Source organism: Vulpes lagopus, chromosome 8 (assembly GCF_018345385.1).
Source record: "Vulpes lagopus strain Blue_001 chromosome 8, ASM1834538v1, whole genome shotgun sequence".
Classification (NCBI taxonomy): domain Eukaryota; kingdom Metazoa; phylum Chordata; class Mammalia; order Carnivora; family Canidae; genus Vulpes; species Vulpes lagopus.
Genome location: NC_054831.1, coordinates 7,648,569 through 7,674,211, shown reverse-complemented (window position 1 = coordinate 7,674,211; position 25,643 = coordinate 7,648,569). Strand labels below are relative to the sequence as shown.

The 25,643-nt window shown below is 40.2% G+C and overlaps 2 protein-coding genes across 4 annotated transcripts in view; one reads left to right on the top strand and one right to left on the bottom strand.

The window, feature by feature from the left end:
- Positions 1 to 7,890: 7,890 nt before the first annotated feature.
- Positions 7,891 to 9,578, bottom strand: LOC121497070 (translation initiation factor IF-2-like). Its single transcript, XM_041766116.1, has 3 exons — positions 9,480 to 9,578; positions 9,045 to 9,376; positions 7,891 to 8,180 (listed from the first exon to the last, which is right to left on the bottom strand). Exons 1-3 carry the CDS (start codon positions 9,576 to 9,578, stop codon positions 8,105 to 8,107), a joined length of 507 nt encoding a protein of 168 aa, XP_041622050.1. The 3' UTR covers positions 7,891 to 8,104.
- The window catches only part of DIS3L2 (DIS3 like 3'-5' exoribonuclease 2), a 349,588-nt gene continuing 333,337 nt past the window's right edge, over positions 9,393 to 25,643 (top strand). The window contains exon 1 of one of the 3 annotated variants that reach the window (XM_041765744.1): positions 9,393 to 9,444. The gene's annotated coding sequence lies outside the window, so the exon portion shown is untranslated. The remainder of the gene's footprint in view (positions 9,445 to 25,643) is intronic. The other 2 variants (XM_041765746.1, XM_041765743.1) reach the window with 2 other exon arrangements.

Below are 25,643 nucleotides of genomic sequence, written 5' to 3'. Positions count from 1 at the left end.
TAGCCTGTTCCAAGAGTATATAACCTAAGGCCTTGGGAGGCCATTCTAGGGATGTCCTGGATATACAAAGACAATGGGCTTTGCAGCTGGGTTTCTACAAAAGCCCCAGTGCTTGGTGGAACTTCTCCTCAGGATCCAGCTGGTCCAAGTCCTTTGACCAAGATGAAGTACATGTATGCTGTACCTGAGAGGAGAAGAGCAGGTGATCCCTCCTGGGTTGCCTGTACCTTTAGACATTGGGGTGATGAATGAGGGTAGCTCTCGGTTTCCTCCTGAGATTGTGTGGTTTGGGGACAGTATTGTCATCTCACAAGTGGCAGCTCCCTGGTAGTAGGAAGAACCAGAAGGAGGACTGGAAGGAGAGACTGGCCTCCAGACCAACACTTTCCCAAATCCCCACCTTGGTCTCCTCCAAGAACCCCTCCAGTTTCAGAGTTCAGGGACTATTGTGTTTCAAGATGAACAAAATAATGACACCTGAATAAGGTGAATGAGTTCATTGTTTATCTCAACTTTATTCCCCATGGGAATATATCTGTCCATCTATCTACCTCTGAATGGTGGAATTGGGCAAACATTCTTAGTTGCTTCTTCATAATCAAATGTATTATATAAGTTATTTCTAATGAACATTTACAATTTATATAACAGGGAATAAAAGAAAATTCTAAAATAAATGTTTGAACATACTAAGATACAATTTATAAATGAAAGGAGGTAAAATAGTTACACATTCTGCAACTATGCAGCATGAGTATATAACATTAGTCCTGAAAAATAGAATAAAATGAAAATAATTGTGCAAAAGAAGTAAAATTGTGTATGAAGTAATTTTTTCTGAAACTTTAGTCTTATATAGTCTTTATCTTTACAAGAAGGAGGAAAACAACCACATTTGCCTCATGAAATGAACCTGGTTTTTATTTGATACTGAAAGTATTAGTGATAACATTATCAACTCTCGTTGATTAAAAATGATTCACTGATTCATTCTACAATAGATTTTCCATGTTTCTTCCTTAAACTTTCCCTTTTACTAATCTTTTCCTGTTACCTGAGTTTTTTTTCTTGTGTAATTTGTATTTAAAATTATTAATTTCCTTTAATATTTAAAACTTATCAGTTTGGGGGTATCCCTGGGTGGCTCAGTGGTTTGGCTCCTGCCTTTGGCCCAGGGCGTGATCCTGGAGACCCGGGATCGAATCCCACATCGGGCTCCTGGTGCATGGAGCCTGCTTCTCCCTCTGCCTGTGTCTCTGCCTCTCTCTCTCTCTGTGACTATCATACATAAATAAATAAAATTAAAAAAAAACTTATCAGTTTGAATAATATTTCCTAATAATTGAAACTTTTTTGCATTTTATAGTTTTTGCACTTCATTTTTTTCATATTCTCTTGGGTAGTTAGTTGGCTATCCTAATAGTCCACAAATACTATATTAGTTACTTTCTTATCTCAGTTTTGCATATTTAACAGATATCTTCTTATTTTCTAATTTATTTGCTTTCGTATTTATTGCTTTTCCCTTTGAAATTTGTTACCTAAAACTTTAAAAAATTTAGGTGTAGATTTATTGATTATTTTTTCCTTTTTCCCTCCCATTAACATAGCCACAAGAGACAAAAGTTTCTCGACATAGCTTTAACTGTGTAAATGGTATCTTTTTTCTTTGTTTTTAAAGTAATGTCCCCAGATTTGGTATTGTTTTTTTAACTCCTTTATTCTGTCAGAGTCTTTCTTCCATTCTTGCCTGGTCATGTGCATATAGGTAGTGTATTTGCTTTCTCTTTTATTTATTGTATGAAATTCTGAGAAAGCATGTGTAAAATCTTTGTGTATCTGCTGTGAATATCTTTATCTTCAAAATTGCAATTACTTTTTTTTTTTTGTGAAAGCTTAATGTGCACTTAGGAAAGCTGTTTCCCAATTTTTCCTCCTTGGATCAGTTCCTCCAATCACCTCCTTCTGTAGGAGAAATAGAGGCCCCCGAGGTGCAGGGACTTGCCCATGATCTCTCAGTGGGGCTGGGGCAGAGCCTGTGTTTGGGGCCAATGAATGGATCATTGTGGAGAGTTTATACCAACAAGCTCCAACAGCAACCTTCCCCTGCTGGTGCCCCGTTGTGTTGAAAAGCTACAGAGCAGGGCTGCTTTAGGCCAAACAGTTTGTGTTGTGTGCACACCCTACTCTAAAGCCCCCCATCCTTACACTGCATCACATACTGGCCTGTTGTCCTTGGGCTACTCTTTGGTCTTGCCTGAAGAAGGGATTCTTTCCTAGGATGCCGCCTTCTCAGGAAAACAGACCTACAGTGGGTCCTGCCACAGGTGTTCTGGGCATGCCCAGGTATGCCGGAATCCTGGGATGAACATAACTTAATCAGTCAAGCTGAGACCCGCTATAGTTGCTTTTATGCAAGCATGATTTACCTGAGCCAGGCTCTTAAATTATTCTATCTCCTCTTTCTTTAAAGGTACTTTTTGAGAAAGATTCATAGGTGTGGATTTTGTCTTTTTAATCCAGTCTATGCTTCTGTTTTTTAAATAGGAGAATTTAGTCCATTTACATGTAATCTTATAATTGTCGTAATTGTGTTATTCTGTATTTTTCTCAGTCAATAAAATTCTTTGTTTTCTTCTTTACCTTAATATAGGATTTCTATTGGAGGATGTGTGTTTGGATTCATTTAAGTGAGATGAGACGTTCTCACCATTTTTTGAACAATTCAATTTCCTAGTGTTTTACTATGTTCTCACTTATCCAACAAAAAACAGACTGTTCTCATTCCTCTGTATTTGTTCTAATTAAAAACTACTTTTCTTAAAAAAAATCTTTTTCTTTCTTGTAAATAGGTTGAGATTTTTTTTTTCTTTTGTGTTTTCAGAACTTCTCTAAGTCCTCTTTAGTCAAATCCTCTTGGTTTGCTTTTGGTATTCTGAAAAGTTTTAACTCCAGTTAAACATTTTGAAATATGATCATACTTTATGAAAATTATACTTTATATTCTTGCTTTTCTGACTAGGGTATGTACAGATGGGCTATATACTGCATAAGATTATCACTTCTCCCTGTCTATATACTTTTAATTGAAATTCACCCCCGTTTCCCTCAATAAGTGGGTCTGAGGGTACACACATAGACACAGAGATGCTAAGGATGGTATAGACCTAAATGGTCATAATTGTACTGAGTCTGTTTCTCTGGATTAGCTGACTGGATCCCATGGACCCCTAACCTAATTCATAGGCTGGCCTTAGCCAATCAGCTGTTTTCTCTTTAGACTTCTAAAATGAAATGACTAATTCAGCATTGGGCCCTGGAATGGGAGAAACAGACTCACCTTTCATTGAAATTGTCCCTCACCCACCTTAAACATGCACACAGATGCAGAGCAAACCCATCCATCCCCTCCAGCACATGACTCCTTGGAGGAGAGTTGTTATCTGGAAAAAAATTGGGGTTCTGTTAGGAAGAGAGCATGCCAAAAGAGAAGTTTGGTAGGCTACAGCATCTGCTACAAAAAGAAGAAAGAAAGGTGTGTTTGTCAGGACCATCATCTACAGGATACCTCATTGTTTTGCATTCCTAAGGTTGACCACTGTTTAGGACAACTTCTTATCAAATAATATTAATGAATATATTTACTCTGTGCCAGGCACTGTTTTAAGTGCTTTACATGTATTGAGTCATTTACATTTCACATCAACCTTATAAGGTGGAACCATCATCATTCACATGCTGTAGGTAGGGAAACCTCAATGGAGAGGTTGAGTAATTTGCCTAAGGTCACACAGTGAGTAACCAAAGGAGTTGGATTTGAACCCAGCAGGTTGATTGCCCTCATCCTAAGTGCTATGATGCATTGCTGCTGTACTGGAATTGCCAGCTTCATGTGAGGCTGGTATCTGGCAGGGTTTGCAAGGTACAGGAGAGAAGTAAAATCCTGTCGTATAAAGAGCTGCCTCTGCAATGAATTGTCCAACAAAACGAAGGCATAAACATTCTGGGTTTAACAAGTTTCAATGTCATGCTTTCTCTTTTATTTTCTTTTTAAAGAGTTATTTGAGGGAATCCCTGGGTGGCTCAGCGATTTAGCGCCTGCCTTTGGCCCAGGGCGTGATCCTGGAGTCCCGGGATGGAGTCCCGCATCAGGCTCCCGGCATGGAGCCTGCTTCTCCCTCCTCCTGTGTCTCTGCCTCTCTCTCTCTCTCTCTCATAAATAAATAAATAAATAAATAAATAAATAAATCTTTAAAATAATAGTTATTTGAAAAAGATATATATATGATATATATATGTATATCTTTCTCAAATATATATATATATTTACACACACACACACACATATACATTCAGAGAGAGAGAGAGAGGAAAGAACACGCAGGGGGAGGGCAGAGGGAGATGGAGGAGAGAAGCAGACTTCCCACTGAGTGCTCAGTCTGATGGGGAGGCTGGATCTCAGGATCCTGGGATCAGGACCTGAGGGGAAATCAAATTAGAGACTTAACCGACTGAGCCACCCAGGTACCCCATAATTCTATTTTATTTTATTTTATTTTTTTCTTGGGGAGCTTGGGTGGCTCAGTTGGTTAAGCATCTGCCTTTGGCTCAGGTCATGATTTCAGGGTCCTGGAATTGAGCCCCTTATGGGCTCCCTGCTCAGCAGGGAGTCTGCTTCTCCCTCTCCTCTGCCTGTTCCCTCTGCCTGCGTGCTCTCTCTTTGTCAAGCGAATAAATAAAATCTTTAAGAAAAAATAAAGTGTAATAATTATTAGTTTCCATTTATAGCTGCTGAGATATGTCTGTGATTAAAAGAGAGAGCTCAAAATTAGAAAAAAAAAGGAAAATCAGAGGAAGAGATCAAAATGGAAGGATGAAGGAGCATAAAAATTAAGACAAATTTAAAACTAAAGTTGTGGGAATAAAAACTTAGAAAGAGGGATCCCTGGGTGGCGCAGCGGTTTAGTGCCTGCCTTTGGCCTAGGGCGCGATCCTGGAGACCCGGGATCGAATCCCACGTCGGGCTCCCGGTGCATGGAGCCTGCTTCTCTCTCTGCCTCTCTCTCTCTCTCTCTCTCTCTGTGTGTGTGACTATCATAAATAAATAAAAATTAAAAAAAAACTTAGAAAGAATAACATTGTAACAAACTATAGAAATGATTCCTGAAAGTATAGTCTTCAGAATAACATTGTAAATGAGAAGTTTCTAAAATTCATAAAGTAGCATAAATTAAAAAAAATAAAAGATACAAAAGAGCAAAGAGCTAGAAAACAACAAAAAAAATCTAAAAAATTAAGAATAACCTGTTGATAGATCCTGATAAAATAATATGAACAGTTAGAAGTATTCAAAAAGATGAGATTTTTAAAATAGGAACTAGAAGGTAAAAAGAGAAATTAAGGTAAAGGCTAAGTGTTATGAGGCAAAAAGTGGGAAGAATCTAGAAGGATTTACATTTAAAAAGCTAAGTGAAAAATAATACCATAAAGATAGAGGGAAGAGAAAAATGTACTTTTTGAAAACAGTTTACAGTGAGACAAGAACAAAAGCAGACTCTAATCAGATAAGGATTGCAAGTGGGAAATAGTGGTCTGGGTGGGGCTAATTGCTGGAAATGAGGAGGCCAAGATCAATTGATAGGTGATGATGAGACATATTTTCTGCTCACCCATAACACTCAGCTGGCAGCACTGTCAGCCTGCACAGGTCAAGACGAGGCTCAGGGCACTTGACTCCATCCCCCAGCTGACTGGGTCCTTCCAAAGTCATACCCCTTGGCAGCAAACACGCCTTCACTTTGGTTCTTGGAATATATTCAATTCTACCTTAGTTTTTCCTTCAACATATTTAATAGTCCTTTTGTTATCTTTTACTTCTTCAAAGGCGAAATTCACAAGTGAAAGGCAATCAAAACATGTTATTGTTGAATGGATTTATTCCATTGTATTTCCTTGAAGTTCCTGTGGTGTTTGGTTATTATACTGTTTTCTCTCACACACAGTAATTTTATCACCTGGCTTCATTTTTGATGATCCTAACACTTCTTACTGATCCTGAGTTGCTTGGTTATTTGCTCCTTTCAGTGTAATTAGTGGTAGTAGGATGGGGGGTGGGGGAGTGAGACAACCTACTGGACTTGTTCTTGGACTGGGCTGTAAGGGTGAGGGTGTGGTGGTGGTGGTGGGGAGAGTGGAGGAGTCATAGATGACGCCTAGGTGTCTGGGTGTTTGCCTTTGTGATGGAGTGGTTGTTAGTTTAGGAGACCAAGTTAGGGGTGGTGGTGGTTAAGAGTCAGGGTCAGGCTGCACCTGGAACACTCTGGGGCACTATAGCTGTCTATAATCCTTAAACTCCGAGGACAGCTTGAATTTCATGATAGACACAACCCCTCCCTCCCTGCTACCTCTGGAGGTAGCAGATGGCTCACTGTGTATACCAACAGGGCATGGTAACCCTGGTCCTCTGTTTATAATCTGGGCAGTCCTCAAAGCACTTTGCTTTATTAATTGGCTATCCATTATCCAGAGACCAAAGTCAGATAAAGCTCATCATCTGGAGCCTTTCATGCCCACACCACCTTGGAAGTACAGCGTTCACCCACAACTCCCTACAGTTCTCTAAAAATATGCCCTTCATAGCAATGATAAGTTTCCATCTCTTGAGGCACCATTGAAATCTCCTGGAACCGCAGCCAAGTTGAGCCTGATGAATCACCCTGGCCCTTCAACAGAACACAGTTCTTTAGAATTGATGCTCTATTCACAGCTGCCAGGAGAATGTGAGATAGAATTTATCGTACTTTATAGATTTGGGGATTCTTTTTTTTTTCTATATTACAAGTTGATTTTGTCCCTTCTGGTCACAGAACAATTGATTTAGCTTCCTTTTATCAACCTGTAACCACTTTCTGGTCCTGCCTTGCTCATGTTACTCCTAGGCTCCCTTGGCTGATATTTTGGGTGTTCCAAACGTGTCAGCCACACATTTTGAATTTCTTGGTTTATTCCAGAGATGGCTGGTCACATCCATTGTGGATAGATTTACAGTCTCTTAGAGAATATTCCTCTTCTGGGTGGGCCTATTGTAATACTTGATATAATGGGAATGTACTGGTTCTGGACTGGAGGTATGCTTGTGAGGCAAGACTCTCACCCCTAGTCACTCCACAGTGTTGTGGTTTTCCTTTGGTCCACATGAGGAAGCCTAGAGTTCACTCTACTTAGATGATATGGGAACATGTCCACTGAGCCCTGTAGCCTTCACATCGGCTGACTCCACACTTTGTCAGCTTGTCCCCAAATGGGATATGCCTGTTGAACTTACATACAATAATTGTCCTTCTTTTGCTCTTGTCCTTGCTCATCTATTCCTGCTTCTAATATTTTTAGTTACTTTGGCTTTATCTCCCGTTTCTGGCTCTGAACCCCCAGCTATTATGTCATTAATCCTTTATTCTTTTCCTTTTCTGGGTCTTCCCACCCAAAGCTCCATGGGCCCTCTCCCATCTACTGAATCACTGTAGCTTTGCCATCCTCTGCCTCCTGCCCCTGCTGGGCTTCTTCCATCTCATCTAGTTTGAATAGACAAGTTTTGCCTATATCACAGTTTTGCTGAGGATTCTGACCTGTGTGAACATTAAAAAACCAAAGGCTCAGAGTGCCTGGGTGGCTCAGTTAGTAAAGCTTCTGACTCTTGATGTTGGCTGAGGTTGTTATCTCAGGGTCTTGGGATCAAGACCCAGGTCAGGCTCTGTGCTCAGGGTATGTGTGTGTGTGTGTGTGTGTGTTGTATGTACACGTGTCTGCTTGAGGAGTCTCACTTTCCTTCTGCCCCTTCCCTTGGTCACATTCTGTTTCCCTCTTTCTCTCAAATAAATCTTAAAAGACAAATAGGCTCATGGGTTCATTTATTCTTTAAGCAAACATCAATTGAGGCCTTTATGTGTTGCAAGCACCATACATGCAAGATTAAAAAAAAAATATTTTCCACCTTCAAGAATTAGTAGAGCCTGGCTGGCTCAGTTCTTAAGCGTCTGACTCTTGATTTCAAGCTCAGGTCGTGGTCTCAGGGTCACGGAATTGAGCCCAGTGTCGGATTCCAGGCTTAGCAGAGTCTGCCTGAGTTTCTCTCCCTCTGCGGCTCCTCCTGCACATGCTCTCTCTCGCTAAAATAAATAAATCTTAAAAAAAAAAAAAAAAGAAAAAGAATTAGTAGAGATATCAGTAAGTATTAGTAGAGGAATTCTGGAGTTTACAAAATACTTTCAAAAACATTAATGCATTCAGGAACAATTTAATGTATCTTTTCCCCTTGTTTTAATATGGACCATATGGTGGTGGACTCCTTCACTACACAGATTCAAGCCACTGTCCACTTTGACACCTTATTCATAAACTTTGATTTTTTTAAAAAATTTTTTATCGTCATCCTTGGGCATGTGATGGCCACATCATCGGACATTGGTGACCACGTCCTTACTGGAATTCTTTCGTTTCCTGCTGTCTTCTCAACAGTCCTTCAACCGAACATCCTGCTTTGCTCTTTGGAGGTTCCTTTTCCTTTGTTCACACCTACACATTTGATGTTTTCTTGGGCTCCCTCCTTTCTTCTCTACACACTTCCCTGGGCAGGCCACACTGACCTCCCTGGAAGGCGGTTTCTCACGTGAAACACTCCTCCCAGTCCTTCAGTCTCCACCATCAGCTTAACCCCCCGCCCCCCGCCGGCCCCCGGGTCTGGGTGGACCCCGCGGCCTGTACGTATCACCCTGGGGAAGCAGCAGCCGTCCGCCTGCCGGCTCTCGGTCTGGGTGCATCCTGCAGGGACCCCGCCTAGGTCGCCCCTCTGTGCATCTGCAGGGCCAGCCCAGCCCCGGGGCATCGGCACCTGCAGGGCCAGCCCAGCCCCGGGGCATCGGCACCTGCAGGGCCAGCCCAGCCCCGGAGCATCGGCACCTGCAGGGCCGGCCCAGCCCCCGGAGCCTTCCCTCAGCAGGTGCCCAACAACCGAGTGCCTAGTAAACGAAAGAAGGAATAAGTAAAACCGTGTCCCAGGGAAGAGCCGAGAAGCGAGGCGAGAGCCCGGGCCGGGCGGGCTCAGCATCCCCCGCAGCGGCCTGGCTCCGGAGCAGGGGGCCGAGGCGCCCGCGGGCCGGCGGGAAGGCTTTCTCAGAGGTCGCCTGGCTAGAGTGACCGGCCATAGCCCGTCGCCCCCGCGACGCGAGGTCACAAAAGTCCCGCGAGCCCCCAGCCAGGCCCCGCCCCGCCCCGCGCAGCCGCGAGACCGGCGACCACCGCCGCCGCCGCCGCCGCGCTGCAGCAGCGCGCGCCGCTCTTGGCCCCGGCCGGCCACCGTCGCCGCTACCCCGCCGCGCCCCTGACCCGGAAGAGCATTCTCCTTAGCAACTGCGGGACCGCCGCGGCGCCAGCCTCCCGCGAGCAACGGTGAGGCCTCCCCGCCCCCGTCCCGCGCGCCCCACCTCGACCCCCTTCCCGCGACCGGCCCTGGGTCTGGGCCGCCGGGCGCCCGCGGCACTCAGCGGCGGCGGCCCCGGGCGTGCGCCCTCCGCCTCTGGCATCGCTGCCCGGCTCCGGCGTCGCACCTGCCCACCGCGAGCCCCCAGCTCCCCGCCGACCGGACCCGCCCCGGCCCGCCCGGCCCCTCGGCTCCCGCCCCGGCCCGCCCCTGCCGCCCCCTCCCCTTAGGGCGGATGGGAAAACCAGAATTAAACAGAGCCTGTTGCTGCCGAGCGGACGCTTCCCGAGGCTCGGTCACCTGTGGACGCGTTCTCACGGGTCCTGATACGGATGTGTGGGATGGAGCGTTTGAGGAGCCCCGAACAGCAGCCGCTTAACTAAGGATCCTTGACGTTTGCTACTTTGCGCTTTCCAGAGCGATGTTCTCTTACCCGCTTTGTTGATGGTGGAGACGGATGTAACTGAACATCTTGAACTGATCCTTTTCCGCAGGGTTAGGTTTTCTGTTTTAAGGGATGCGCGGTTAGGGATTAGGTAGTTTACTTAGATTTTTGTCTCGTCCAGTTTCCTACAGAAGGGACTCTCCCCGGGACTGAGTTTTTTTTTTTTTTGGGGGGGGGGGGAATATCAAGTGAAATCACTACTTCAAAGAAAGTAAGGGCAGGTGTTTGTTAGGATCTCTGACTTACACTTGAAAAGATACCCAACCCCCAGAAAACCTCCCTTAATTGAGTTTGTAGGTGTGGTCCTAAGAAGACAATAATATAGACATTGTCAGGTAACCGCTTTATATTTGATCTAATGATGGAGCTAAAAGTGAGGCATGTGAACAGTTTTCAGGAATGACATTGGCAGGAATTTCTTTTCTTTTTTTTTTTTTTTGGCAGGAATTTCTATACTAAAATCCACTATTCAATATGATTTCATGTAAGTTCAGTAAGCATTTAATAAGCACCCACAGTGTTTCACGTACACGAAGGGATATAAAACAAGAGAGTGTTTTCATTAAATTAGTGGGAAAACTATAAAGCAGCATTGTTTAAATGCAAAATCAGAGGGAGGAGAGGTCAGTGTGGGCTGGAGTTCTCTGTATTATGTTTATGGGTTATATCTCTGAAGTATAAATACAGTTTGTATTTGTATTGGAGGGGACTGGGAATTCTAAAGAGTTTCTTATGTTCTTAAGCATTTTGGGAAGTAGTTCCAAGTGACACTTTGTAGCTTTTATTTAAAGCTCTACAGTCACTTGATTGCAGTATCTATTTCTTCCACTCTTAGTACGAGATCTAAATGAATATAGCTACTAGCAGGGGACTTTGCCGATTAAGAGATGCGCTCCTTTGGTTCGGTGATGGTCTTACTTTCATATGAATCACCACAGTTTTTTTTTTAAAGGTTTTATTTATTTATTCATGACACACATAGAGAGAGAGACAGAGACAGGCAGAGGGGAGAAGCAGGCTCCGTACAGGGAGCCCGACGTGGGACTCGACCCCGGGACCCCAGGATCACACCCTGGGCCAAAGGCTGCACTAAAACCGCCGGGTCACCGGGGCTGCCCAAATCACTTCATTTTTCAGTAGAGTTAGTCACTGATTCATAAATACCTAAAAGTCTTGTGAAATGTTGCTCTTTATTCATTTGACAGATATTTCCAGAGTGCCCCCCCCCCCCATGTAGCAGGCATTGTATAAAGAAATACAAAAAACAAGTTGCTCAGCAAGGAGTAATTCTGCTTTATCCATGATGTGTGTGTATTTGTGTGTTTTACTTATCAGCCTTATGCTCAGCATTTGCCAAGTGACGTGGAAGGGCCAGAGAAATTTATGCAGACACCTGAATTGACTTTTTTTTTTTCCTTAGGAGTTGAGTAGGGATTTTAGGTTCAATTGCTTTGGACATCCTCAAGTGATTCATTAAGGAAACCTCTTAACGATGTTTCATTGCTTTCTTACAGGTGTAGAGACCATTTATTCACTTGTTCAACAAATATATGAGTGCTTATTGGGTACATCATTATTATGGAAACGGAGAGAGTGGATGCATCTCTGGCCCCTGTCTTCAGCAGACGATACCAAATAATCACATGAATGTAAAACTCCAACTGACACTTTTTGATTTAGGGAAGTCACAAGAATGACATTTGAACTAAGATCTGAAGGATGCACAGGAAAGGAAGAGTATTCCAGTCAGCAAACAGCAAGGGCAAAGATGGTGGGGTTCTTGGGGAGGACTGGGGATACAGGGTACAGCTCTATGTAGAGAATAGGAAGAGTGTTGAAGAATCTGGCAGGAGAGGGGGCTGGAGAGGCGGGTGCTGGGCTTTATAAGCAGGTTGAGTTTTTCTTTATCTTTGGAGTAAGGAGAAGCCTCTATACAGTTTTACTTAGAGACTTTACTTACATCTGCATTGCAGATGGTGGTGTACACAGATTGGGTTTAAATAGTCTACTTTGTATTTCTACCATTGCTTAGTATTTGTATTGTCTTCTTATTTCCTAAACATACTCCCACAGCTTTATTCTAGTTGGAGAAGCTTATATCCTACCAGCAAGATATCTACTTTTTTTTTTTAATTGGGACTAAAGGAATTTTAGAGATTAGTATTGGATAATAGAAGCTAGTTGATTTGAAATGTTCGCATCAGTATGACCACTAGGGCACTAACTTCTGTGACTCTTTCTTTTAAAGATTTATTTGTTTATTTATTTATTAGAGGAAGCAAGAGTGTGTGTATGTGTGTGTGTTGGGGGGAGGGCCAGAGAGAGAGAGAGTCTTAAGCAGACTCCACTGAGTGTGGAGCTGGAGGCAGTGCTGGAGGATCCTGAGATCACGACCTGAGCCTAAACCAAGAGTCTTAATGTTTAACACTTAACCAGCTGCACTGCCCAGGTGCCCTGTGATTGTTTCTTTTTAATTGTAGTAATGAAAACACATAAAACTTACCCTCTTAACCATTTTTAAGTGTACAGTGATGTTAACTATATTTACACTAGGCCGTTTTTTTAAATTTTATTTTACAAAACTAAAACTCTATACCTGTTGAACAACTCCCTATTTCTACTGTCACCCACCCCCAGCTTTTAGTACATTTGAGTTATTGCTGTAAATGTTTTTTTTTTTTTTTAAAGATTTATTTACTTATGAGAGACAGATTGGGAGGAGAGGCTGAGACATAGGCAGAGGGAGAAGCAAGCTCCTCGCAGGGAGCCTGACGTGGGACTCGATCCCGGATCTGGGCATCACGACCCGAGCCAAAGGCAGGTGCCCAACCGCTGAGCCACCCAGTCATCCCTCTGTAAATGTTTTTTAAGAGTCATATTCGTGGCACATTTTATAGTGCTCACCTCAGAATGCCTTCAGACCAGTTGATTTTGGGCATTGGATTGGAAATGATTTTGAGATGGCTCAATATTTTAAGTACAAAAAAGTATAACAAAGCATTTTCTTGAGGGAGATTGGTAAACTTTTATTTGCAGTTTCCCAATTTATCCTAGACTTTGGATTCCTATAGTGTTGTAGAACCAGCCTTATAGAATCCAGTTTTTAGAACGTCCTTTGGAACCTTCAGAAAATTTTTAAGTTTTATGTGGGGAGTATGCTTAATGCATAAATAAGTCGGACTGTGAGTGGGCCTGGAATAGCTCCATTGATCCCTTTGAGGTCCAGCCATCTGTGCCATTACTGGCAATGTCAGAGAGATGGCCAGAATTCTTGTTGTTAGATGAATGTTCTTTATTAGATGGAGGGTATTGGAGCTGCACAAGATGCTCCGTTGTGTCACATTATGGGACATAGAAGGATTTGATGAGGACTTTTCAGACAGCATTTTATTTGGAACCATAGCAAGAACTTGATGCCTGAGAGTTGTAATTATGTGATTGATTCTCACATTGAGGCTGGAAAGTGGTCAGGTTTAGTTTACTGTTAGTTAAAAGAAACTTATTCTTCTGTTTTTTTTTTATTGTGGTAAAATTTAACATCTTAGTCTTTTTTTTTTTATTTTTTTTAGGTTTAATATATTCATGAGAGACATAGAGAGAGAGAGAGGTAGAGACAGGCAGAGGGAGAAGCAAGCTCCCTGTAGGGAGCTAGATGCAGGACTTGATCCTGGGACCCGCGGATCACCTTGAGCTGAAGGCAGATGCTCAACCACTGAGCCACCCAGGTGCCCCACATCTTAACCATTTTTAAGTGTATAGTTCAGTGGTATTAAATACATTCATAATGTGCAAACATCACCACCATCCATCTCCATAACTGGTTTCCATCTTGTAAAATTGAAACTCTGTGCCTGTTAAACTTCATATTCCTCTCCCCAGCTTCTGGCAACCACCATTCTACCTTTTGTCTCTATGATTTTTGGGTACTCTGAGTACCTCAGAAGTGGAATTAAACAGTATCTTTCTGGGACTGGCTTATTCCATTTAGCGTAGTATTCTTAAGGTTCATCCATGTCGTAGCATAAGTCAGAACTTCCTCTTTTTAAAGGTTGAATAATTTTCCCTTATATGTATATACCACATTTTGCCTATCTGTTCCTCTGTTGGTGAACACTTGGGCTGGGTCCACATTTTAGCTATTGTGAATGATGCTGCTGCTATGAACATGGGAGTACCATCCAACTACTTTCAATTCCTTTCTTATATCCCAGTACATCTGCTTCTGGGATGCACGGATGTCAGCAAAGAGACATGGGCGGGGAAGGACTTTAATGTGGCACAAAGTACAGTGAAAATGTCATGGATGGAAATCACCTGGCTGATAAGGGCTAATAGAGGTAGCTTGCCTCAGAAAATGCCTTCTAATTAGAAAGTGAAGAAGAGGAAGGGGGTTATTATTTATGGAGCCCCCTCCCCTCATATGTGTCAAATAAGTCACATGCCTTATGTCATTTAATACCAGTTATCCGATGAGAAAGATGGTTTGGCTCTTCTACTGATGAGAAAATTGTGGCTCAGGGAGTTTACTTAAGTTATAAGGCAATATGTATTAGGACCAAAATATGGACTCATGTCTGTCTGATTCCAAAGCTCATATTCCTTCCACAGCACTGCATCATGTTACTTCTCTAAATCAGGTTCTGATTTCAGCGTGAATGCTAGGCTGAGAATATCAACATAAATACTATAGGGACTATAAGGAAAAGGACAAGTAATGAAGTAGGCTGATATAGCAGGAAGTTAAAAAAAATCTTTAAAATAAATATTGTTGGAGCATTTGGTAGATTGGAGAGCTTGGGTACAAACCAGGAGGCAGAAAGTCATATGCTAATTGAGGAACTCTGCTCTTTAGGTTCCTCGGCAGGTTTCCTTTAATGAAATTGGATTGTTTCTAACTCCCATTAGGCTTTGATGAGGAAAAGAGGTTTGCGGTGATTGTCTAGGTGCTAAGGGATTCAGGGAAAGGCCCCAGACATTTCTCTTTAACTTCTCATTTAGAGAGCATTTCTCCACATGGGAAACAGTTGCTGCTTTCTCTTTGCCCTGCTCAGCTTTAATCTGTTTTAAAGGACTGATTATGAAACTATAGCAGCAGTTATGATACTAGGGAGGAAATAACAATAAACATTGTTATTTTTGTTTAGTCCTACTTAGAGTAAAAGCAACAATTTACATAATTTGTTATTCTTTTTAGTCCTTGTAAGTTTTTTAAATGAAACAATACTTGAGTTGTTCAGAGCTCTTTTGCTCCAATAAGACATTTGTTTTCTTTACGATTTACTGAATTTTGCCAGTTTAAATCAGTCTTTCTTAATAGTTTAGAAGTAAGGATGCCCTATGAATTTTATGACTAAAATGCACATTATTAACAGGGAATAGTTTTATGTGAACGAATTTGGGTCCAGTTTGTATTTATTTGAAGGATTATTAATTACTGGTTAAGACTATATTTTTAAAAAGCTGATGTGCTGTGGAATAGTTGACATATTACAGGCAGTACATATTTATATTTATTTATTTAAAGATTTATTTATTTATCTATTCACGATAGACACATACAGAGAGAGGCAGAGACACAGGAGGAGGCAGAAGCAGGCTCCACGCTGGGAGTCTGACGCAGGACTCGATCCTGGGACTCCAGGATCGCGCCCCTGGCCAAAGGCAGGCTCCAAACCGCTGAGCCACCCGGGCTGCCTGTCTTTTTCATTTCTATATTAATTTTAGAATTAGCTTGTCAGCTTTTCCAAAAGTCTGCTTGAGAATTTGAGATCGTATTTAGGTCACTTTGAGGAACATTACCATCTTAAAAAAAAAAAAAAAGATTTATTTACTTATTTTAGAGAGAGAGAGAGTGAGCACACACAGAAGGAGGGGAAGAGGTAGATGGAGAACATATCCAAGCAGATTCCTGCTCAGCTTGGAGTCCCATCTTGGGGCTGGATCCCATGACCCATGAAATCAGGACCTGAGCCAAAACCAAAAGTCAGACGTTTAACCACCTGAGCCACCAGGTGTCCCGAGAATTACTATCTTAGTGATGTTGTGTCTTCCAACCTATGAATATGCTGTAGTCTCCATTTATTTAGATTTTCTTTTATTTTTCTCAGCAATATTTTGTAGTTTTCATTTGGTAAATCTTGTACATCTTTTGTCATGGTTATCCTTACATATTTCATATATATTTTCTAACATTTTTTAAATTGAAGTATAGATGATATACAATATACATTATTTCAGGTGTACAACATAGTGTATTTTGTATTTTTTGATGGTATTGAAACGGTTTTTCAAATTTGTGTTTTTGACTGTTGCTACTATATAGAAATGATTAATTTTTGTAAATTGATCTTTTCTATCAGGTAGGGTATGCTCACTTATTCCATTGGCTTTTTAAATAGATTCCATTGGATTTTTTATATGAAGATTATGTCATTTGTGAATACAGTTTTACTTCTTCCTTTCTAATCTTTGGGGGTTTTTTTTTTTCTTATTGTGCTGGATTTAATTCCCAGTACAGTGTTAAATAGAAATGGTGAGAGTAGACCTATTTGTCTTGTTCTGATCTTAGGAAGAAAGTGCTCAGTCTTTCACCATTAAGTGTGATGATAGCTGTAGACTTTTTATATATGCTCTTTGTAAGTGAGGAACTTTTCTTCCTAGTTTGCTGACTTTTTTCAGAAATAAAGTTGGATTTGACAAGTGCTTTCTCTGAGTCTACTGAGATGATTTTTCATTTTTAGTTTAATATGGTGAAATACATTGATTTTCAAATATTAGAACTAACATTGCATTTTTGAAATAAACCCTACTTAGTCCTGATGTATTACTCTTTTTTTTATATTGTTGGAACTGATTTCCTAAAATTATATATATATGGTTGTGACAGGCATTGGTTGGGATGTTTCTTCTTGTAATATCTTTGTTTTTGTTATGGTATCAAAGTAATGGTGGCACCTTGGATGAGTTGGGAAGTATTCGTTTTTCTTTAATTTTCTGAAATAGTTTCAATCTGTTATTTTCTTTCTGCCTTAAGGACTTCCTTTGACATCTGGCAATGCAGATTTGCTGGTAATGATTATTTCAGTTTTCACATGGCTGGAAAAGTTTGTATCTTGCCTTTTTTTAAAAAAAGGTTTTGGGCAGCCTGGTGGCTTAGCGGTTTAGCGCTGCCTTCAGCCCAGGGCGTGATCCTGGAGACCCAGGATCGAGTCCCACGTCGGGCTCCTTGTATGGAGCCTGCCTGTGTCTCTGCCTCTCTCTCTCTCTCTCTCTCTGTCTGTCTCTATGAATAAATAAATAAAAATTAAAAAAAAGGTTTTATTTATCTGAGAGAGAGCAAGCGTGTGCACAGGGGGAGGGGTGGAGGGAGAAGGAGAGATAGAATCTCAAGCCAACTCTGCACTAAGCATGGAGCTGACGTGAGCTCGATCTCATGACTCAGATCATGACCTGAGCCGGAAGCAAGAGTTGCATGCTTAACCAACTGCCACAAGGTGCCCCTTGCCTTTGTTTTTGAAAGATATATTTGCTACATAAAGAATTCTAGATTGACAGTTTTTTTCCCCACCAGTGTTATAAGGATTTTGGTTCACTGTCCTCTTCCTTGCTTATGTCTGACAGGAGATCTGATATCCTTATCTCTGTTTTGCTATACTTAATGTGTCTTTTTTTCTCTGCTGTTTTTATAATTTTATGTGTCTTAGTATTGTTTTCTTTTTTGTGTATGTGATTTGTGTCATTGAACTTCTTGGATTTGTGTTATAGTTTCTATCAAATTTGGAAAACTTTGGGCTGTTACTTTCTCAAATGTTTTTTTCTTTCTCCCCTTCCCCTCCCTCCTTTGCAGATTTCAGTTATGCATAGAGTAGGTCGCTTGAAGTTATCCCCCAGTTTACCAATGCTCTCTTAATTTCTTGGTCTTTTTTCTTTGCTTTTCATTTTGTATAATTCCTATTGTTTTATATTCCAGTTTATTAATTTTTTCTTCAGTATGTCTGATCTGATGTTAATCCCATTTGGGTGTACTTTTCATTTCAGGCATCATAGTCTTTATCCCTAGACTCTGAAATCACTATCTGAACTGAAACTGACTGTGCTACCCAGGTGCCCCAGTACCTTTGACACCTCTTAGCCCATTCAACCCTTTCCTCTTTTTGAACATGTGAAATACAGTTCTATTAACTATGACTTTCCTGTCCTTTATTTCCCCCATACATTTCTATATTGTTTGTCTTTGTGTTTCTGTTTTTTCTCTCACACACTCTATTAAATGAAGTAATGCAAGGTATTTAATAATTTATTTTGTATATCTGGAAACAAGCTTATGAAAGGTAGTTTGGTTTAGTCAGTGTTGGACAGTTAACATTTAGATTTAAATCTAGTTTTTTCACAACTTCTTTCTGTTACTCCTGTCTCAATAGGAGGGATAAAACAAATATAGAACTAAAAATAGTAGGGAGGGAACCATAGAAAAGAATTGTGCAAGATCATAAGGGAGTATGTAGATTAAAAAGACTTCTAAGGGGCACCCTGGGTGGCTCAGCGGTTTAGCACCTGCCCAGGGCGAGATCCTGGGGACCTGGGATCGAGTCCCACATCGGGCTCCCTGTGTGGAGCCCGCTTCTCCCTCTGCCTGTGTCTCTGCCTCTCTCTCACCCTCTGTCTCTCATGAATAAATAAATAAAATGTTAAAAAAAAAAAAAAGACTTCTAAGGATGCAGAAAGCTTTTGGGATGAAACCTGAAGGACAGGTAAGATTCTCAGGTTGTTCTAATGAGGGTGAAGCATTTGAGGAGGAGAGAAGTGCATTGCAGTATGTGGGTTTGGAGGGTTGGGACATGTGTTTAGCTGAACTAGTGTATGAATATGGAAAGCAGATGACTAGGGAGAGTGGACAGAATTGTGGAGTATTTTTGATGTCTGGCTTTACCACCACTTTTTACTATTATCTTGTCTCTAACTACTGCATGCTTCTGACACAGGGACAGTGTCTTTTAAAATTTCTTTTCATCACTTAATACAGTCTTGTGTGTAAGTCACAGGTTTATTGATTGATTAATAACATTTTCTTTTTTTTTTAATTTTTTTTAAACTTTATTTATGATAGTCACACAGAGAGAGAGAGAGAGAGAGAGAGAGAGAGAGAGAGAGGCAGAGACACAGGCAGAGGGAGAAGCAGGCTCCATGCACCGGGAGCCTGATGTGGGATTCGATCCCGGGTCTCCAGGATCGCGCCCTGGGCCAAAGGCAGGCGCCAAACCGCTGCGCCACCCAGGGATCCCTAATAACATTTTCTTACTGTAGTACTCTTAGTTCTACTTTTTAATTGATGAAAATTAAACAGCAACTACTACTTTTACTTCTTGTGGTTGCGTTGTTTATTATATAAGAAGTCTTAAATCTTGTGTTCATAAAATTCCTTCCACAGAAGTCAGCATACTTTATGCTAATTCATTTATTGATTGTCTCAGCAGTCAGCTTACCATACGCAAAGAGTATCCCACTTTCTTAGGCATCCAGAATTCTGTTTCAACTTAAGGGTCATTGTGTAATCTTGTACTGTTCTAATGAAAGGAATGCTCAGAAGATAGTGTTGTGGGCAGAGCCCAGGCCTGGTTCTCTGGGACTTTTTTTTACTGCTGGCTGGTAGGGAGGAGTACATGTGGTACTGTCGTTGAACTCGCAACCACCCACTACATGCAGAATTGGCTCTGACACTACAAGTGCTCAACTGGACTCACTCTCATTTTCGTGCAGGATCTCAATGGAGAGCTGAAGTTTCAACCAGGGTTTCATTGAATTTTCATCAGTTAAAAACTAATTAATGGAAAAATATATTACTGTTCAAATTGCATCATTCTTCCTGCATTGCTTTTAATTTTCTTATGCAAACCTTTTTACTCTTGAGTTCTGGCAAGTACCCTCTTTGCTAGTGCTCCCTGAAGTGATTGCTAGTGGTTCTCAGTGAATTTGATCAAAGAGTGTTGCCCTTTGTTGTAAACTCTTCCTACCCCCACGAATCTTCTTGTTAATGCAACTTCAGAAGAAAAGATGAAAATCAAGGATTTTGCTAACTCCTAACAGGTGTCTATTTGGACATGACAGAACCAAGCAGATTTTCAGTGACAAACATTGAATCTAGAATTAAAAGACTATATATATGCCTTTACATGCAATCTATACAGTGTTGTTTTATTTTTTAGTTGAGTATAGTTGACACACAATGTGACTTTAGTTTCAAGTGTACAACATAGTCAATCCCACATTATTTGTTTTTCAATTACGGTTTCTTATCAAATACTGAGAAGTTATAAAATAATGTGTGATAAATATGTGTAAGGTATACAGAATAATAGGACAATTAGTTGATTATCCAGTGTAGGAAAAATTTATTTTATTTTATTTTATTTTTTTTAATTTTTCTTTATTTATGATAGTCACACAGAGAGAGAGGGAAAGAGACAGAGACACAGGCAGAGGGAGAAGCAGGCTCCATGCACGGGGAACCGGACGTGGGATTCGATCCCCGGTCTCCAGGATCGCGCCCTGGGCCAAAGGCGGGCGCCAAACCGCTGCGCCACCCAGGGATCCCACTTTTTTTTTTTTTTAATTTTTCTTTATTTATGATAGTCACACAGAGAGAGAGGGAAAGAGGCAGAGACACAGGCAGAGGGAGAAGCAGGCTCCATGCACGGGGAACCGGACGTGGGATTCGATCCCGGGAGAAAAATTTATCATTGCCTTTGAAGATCTACATTCTTGTTTGTAATCCGTACTTTTTTTTTCCCTTTATGAGGTAACTTGAGTTTTATATGTTCTTTATACTTGAACCACATCATTTGTATCCTTAAACTGTTATTTAATCTTGCTTGTTTTTGAAATTTGTAGAATGGAATCACAATGTAGATATTTTTCAATGATTTGCTTCTCCCTAGAACATTAGGTGTGTCTGCTTTGGTCACTTTTTGCCAATAATTAATCCTGGCCTGCTTGTACTTAGGAGCATAAATTTATTTCTTAATACTTTTCCTCACTGATCTCATAAAGAATAAGATTCGTGTTTCTGCATTTTAGAAATTAAAAAAAGTTAGCGCTAAAAAGAAAAAAGTTAGTGCTTTCTGACTGGTTGCAAATAAAATTGTTTCCTTTAAGGCATTCCATCTCCATGTACTCCAGAACTCATCTCTCAGAGCCATACTTCACTGAGTGGGCACAAGTCCTTGAGGGTGTTTTATTTTTCCACTTTCCCCTTCTACTTTACTTGGGTAGCTTGGACACTCCCCATTCCTCAAATAGGTATGGTTTTGGGGTTCTTTATTCTGACTGCACAGAAGAATAATGCCATACCTACGCCCAAGACTGGCCAATTAAGTTTGAATATTTCTTTTTGTGACTGTTCCTATTTGCCTCTTCTTTTTTAAAAAATATTTTATTTATTTGAGAGAGTGAGTGATAGAGAGAGAGAGAGAGAGAGAGCGCACAAGCAGAGGAGAAGCAGGCTCCCCACTGAGCAGGGAGCCTGATGTGGGGCTTGATCCCAGGACCCTGAGATCATGACCTGAGCTGAAGGCAGACGCTTAACTGACTGAACCACTCAGGCTCCCCTAAATCCTTGAATTCTTATGTGTTGCTGATATTTTCTTTCAGTCTGTTGTTTTGTCTTTATTTATGGCTTCTTTTGGTGTACAGAAGTTTTTAATTTTTATTTATTTATTTTTTAAAAAGCTGTTTTGTTTTTGTTTTTAAAGATTTTATTGGGATCCCTGGGTGGCGCAGCAGTTTAGCACCGTCTTCAGCCCAGGGTGTGATCCTGGAGACCAGGGATCGAGTCCCACATCGGGCTCCCTGCATGGAGCCTGCTTCTTCCTCTGCCTGTGTCTCTGCCTCTCTCTCTCTCTCTCTGTGTCTCTCGTGAACAAATAAATAAAATCTTTATTATTTTTTATTTATTTTTTATTATTTATGATAGTCACACAGAGAGAGAGAGAGAGAGAGAGAGAGAGGCAGAGACACAGGCAGAGGAAGAAGCAGGCTCCATGCAGGGAGCCCGATGTGGGACTCGATCCCTGGTCTCCAGGATCACACCCTGGGCTGAAGGCGGTGCTAAACCGCTGAGCTACCAGGGCCGCCCAGAAGTTTTTAATTTTTAAAATTTGAGTCTTTTTCTCTATGGTGTCTGTGGTTTTTTTTTTTTTGTCTTGACTAAGAAGACTTTCTTTACCCATTTATTTTAAGCAATTTTTCCCCTATATTTTCTCTTAATATAATTATAATTTTACTTCTAACATTTATCACTTTAAGCCAACTGCAGTCTTATTTTTTAATGTGTAGTAATAGGACCTAACTATTTTTCTCTAAATACCCAGTTGTCCCATTATCTTGATTGAGGTGAACATACCTCAAGATTTTATTGTTTTCGTAATATGACAAAATATGAAGTTTAGAACTGGATTAGTTTTCCTTTCTCTTATCTCTTCCCAGTTCAAAATGTTTGCATCTCTTAATAGCCAGCATTCTCTTAGATCTGCAGGTGGGCTCAACACATTCAAGCATCAGCACAATCTTCTATAGCCTTTTTCTAGAAAATCTGCTTACTGATTTTCTGCCCATCATAGCCACTCTGCTTCCTGTCATGATGCCATTTTCCCTGGACATAAATAGAATTTTTGCCTTTCTTTTCTTTTTTCTTTCTTTCTTTCCTTTGTCTTTCTTTTTGTTCTTTCTCTTTCTTTTAAAGATTATTCACTTGTGAGAGAGTGTGAATGTGTGCAAATGCGGGGAGGGATGGAGGGAGAGGGAGAGAGAATACCAAGCAGACTCCCCGCTGAGCATGGAGCCCAACTTGGGGTTCTATCCCAAGACCCTGAGATTGTGACTTGAGCAGAAATCAAGAGTTGACTGCCTAACCAACTGAACCACTCAGGTACCACGAAAGAGAATCTTTGCCTTCTTTTTCTGTGTGTCATTTCGTGGGGTTGGTGCTTGCCACAGTTCTTGCACAAAGTCTGGCGGGTTTTAGGAACATTCACCATGTTAGAGTGCTATTGGCATGGAGAACTGTCCCATTATCTTTTGAGTGGTCTTCCCTCACTGAGTTGAATATATATTTTTATAATTTTCTAAGAGTCTCTTTCTAGACAGATTTCTTCTACGTCTTTGACTATTTCAAGTAAATGTCATACTCTTTAAAAATTATTAAAAAAATTTAATTCTGGTATAGTTAATATACATTGTTATATTAGTTTCAGGTATACAATGTAGTGATTAAATGATTCTATATATTGCTCAGTGCTCATCAAGGTAAGAGTACTGAATATCATACTCTTTTAATAACCATTACTTCATAGGATGTTTTTTAATCTGATAGAGTAAACCTTGTTACTCTTTTCCTTGCAAATATTTTCCATCATTCTGTATGTTTTTCTCTTCCATTTGATAGTTAAATTTTTTTTTTTACTGATGTGAAATTCACGTATAAAATTAACCACTTTAAAGGGAACAATTCAGTGGCATTTATTAGTACATTCAGTGTTGTACAATCACTACCTCTGTCTAATTCCAAAAGAAAGCCCCATACCGATTCAGTAGTTGCTCCCTATTCATCCCTCTCTTTATCTTCTGGCAACCACCAATCTCTGTCTCTGTGCATTTACCTATTCTGGTTATTTCATATACTTGGAATCATATATGACCTTGTGTCCTTCTGGCTTCTTTTATTTAGTATAATGTTTTTAAGATTCATCAGTGTTGTAGCATGGGTTCATTCCTTCAGATAAGCTCATAATTTATGGCTAAAAAGATTCAGTTTTATGTATATGCCACAATTTATTTATTTGTCCATTGATGGACATTTGGATTGTTTCTACCTTTTGGTTATTTTTTTTATTTATTTATTTTTTTTACCTTACCTTTTTATTTATTTATTTTTTTTACCTTACCTTTTGGTTATTATGAACAGTGCTGCTATGAACGTGTGTATAAGTATTTGTATAATTATTTTCAACTCTTTTGGGCATATGCCTAGAACTGGAGTAGCTAGGTCATATGGTAATTCCATATTTAACTTTTTGAGGAACTTCCAGACTGTTTTTCATAGGGGCTGAACCATTTTACATATCCACCAGGAATTTATGAAAGTTCCACTTTCTCCAAATCCTTGCCAATATTTATTATTTTTTTGTTTGTGTTTTGTTACAGCCTTCCTAGTGAGTGTGATTGGAACCTCATTGTGGTTTTGATTTACATTTTCTTGATGACTAATGATGTTGAGCATGTTTTCATGAGTTTGTAGGCCATGAATATATCTTCTTTGGAATAATGTCTATTTGTATCCTTTGCCTTTTTTCTTCCATTTGATGATTAGATGAGATTGTCAATTTCTATAAAAAAAAGTAATGATTTGGATTTAATTGTGGTTACATTGTAATTTTTAAACTAATTTATAGCTGACATCTTTATAATAATGTGTCTTTCTGGTCAAGAGCAGGGTTTGTTTCTTTAGCTCTTCTGTGTTTTTAAAAATAACTTAAAAATTTAATTTAGATCTTATATCAGTCTTATTAATTTTATCCCCAGGCATTTTGTGATTTTGGTTACTACTTAGAATTGATCTTTCTCTCTGTCATGTTTTTAGATTGATTATTGTGGGCATATAGGAATGTTAGTGATAACTTATTTGTTGATTTTGGATCGATGCTTTCTGCATTCTTGCTGAAATCATGAGTCTTAATAATTTGCGAGTATATCCTTTGAGATTTTTCTAGATAGTCATATTATCTATAAATATTGAAAACCCAGTCTCTCTTCCAATATTTATTCTTCTTAATAACTTATTTGATTACATTGACTAGGACCTCTCTGGCACAGTTTTGAGTTGTCGGGGATATCCTGTCTGAACTTTAATGTAACATTACACCATTAAGTAGGATGTTTATTGTTTCTGACTTAATTTTTTAGTTAAGGAAGTTTTGCACTATTTCTTTAGTTTAAAAACTAAAGTTTTTAAAAAAATACTGCTAAATACAATTTGGTGATAAACTGTATAATGTTCTTTTGCTGGGCATTTATTAAGAGTCCACTCCCCCTGTTGCTATGTATTAAATCATATTAATAGGGATCCCTGGGTGGCGCAGCGGTTTAGCGCCTGCCTTTGGCCCAGGGCGCGATCCTGGAGACCCGGGATCGAATCCCACATCGGGCTCCCGGTGCATGGAGCCTGCTTCTCCCTCTGCCTATGTCTCTGCTTCTCTCTCTCTCTGTGTGACTATCATAAATAAATAAAAATTAAAAAAATAAATCATATTAATAGGTAGATTCTCTTAGAATATATCTTGAGCGTGATCTTCAATATGCTGTTGGGATTCAGTTCAATATTTTATTTAGGATTTTTGCATCTGTGTTCATAAGTGAGATTGTCCTATATTATTATTATTACTTTTGTGCTTTCCTTGTTTGAGTTTGAAATCTAGAATACAGTTAACATTTAGAATGTTAGAGAATTTTTCATCTTTTTCTTTTTCTTTTTTTTTTTTTTAAGATTTTATTTATTTATTTGAGACACAGAGTGTGCCTACAAGCATGGGAGGGGAGGAGTAGAGGGAGAAGTAGGCTCCCCGCTGAGCAGGAAGCCCGGCAGGAGGCTTGATCCCAGGACCGTGGGATCATGACCTGAGCTGTAGGCATATGCTTAACCAACTGAGCCACCCAGGCGCCCCTCATCTTTTT

Coding starts and splice junctions, on each gene's coding strand:
- LOC121497070 (XM_041766116.1), bottom strand. CDS start 9,578: ATGCCAGAGGCGGAGGGCGCACGCCCGGGGCCGCCGCCGCTGAGTGCC. Junction 9,377..9,479: donor GTCGCGGGAAGGGGGTCGAG/GTGGGGCGCGCG, acceptor CTTCCGGGTCAG/GGGCGCGGCGGGGTAGCGGC. Junction 8,181..9,044: donor CGGCTCTTCCCTGGGACACG/GTTTTACTTATT, acceptor TTTTTTTTTAAG/ATTTATTTATTTTAGCGAGA.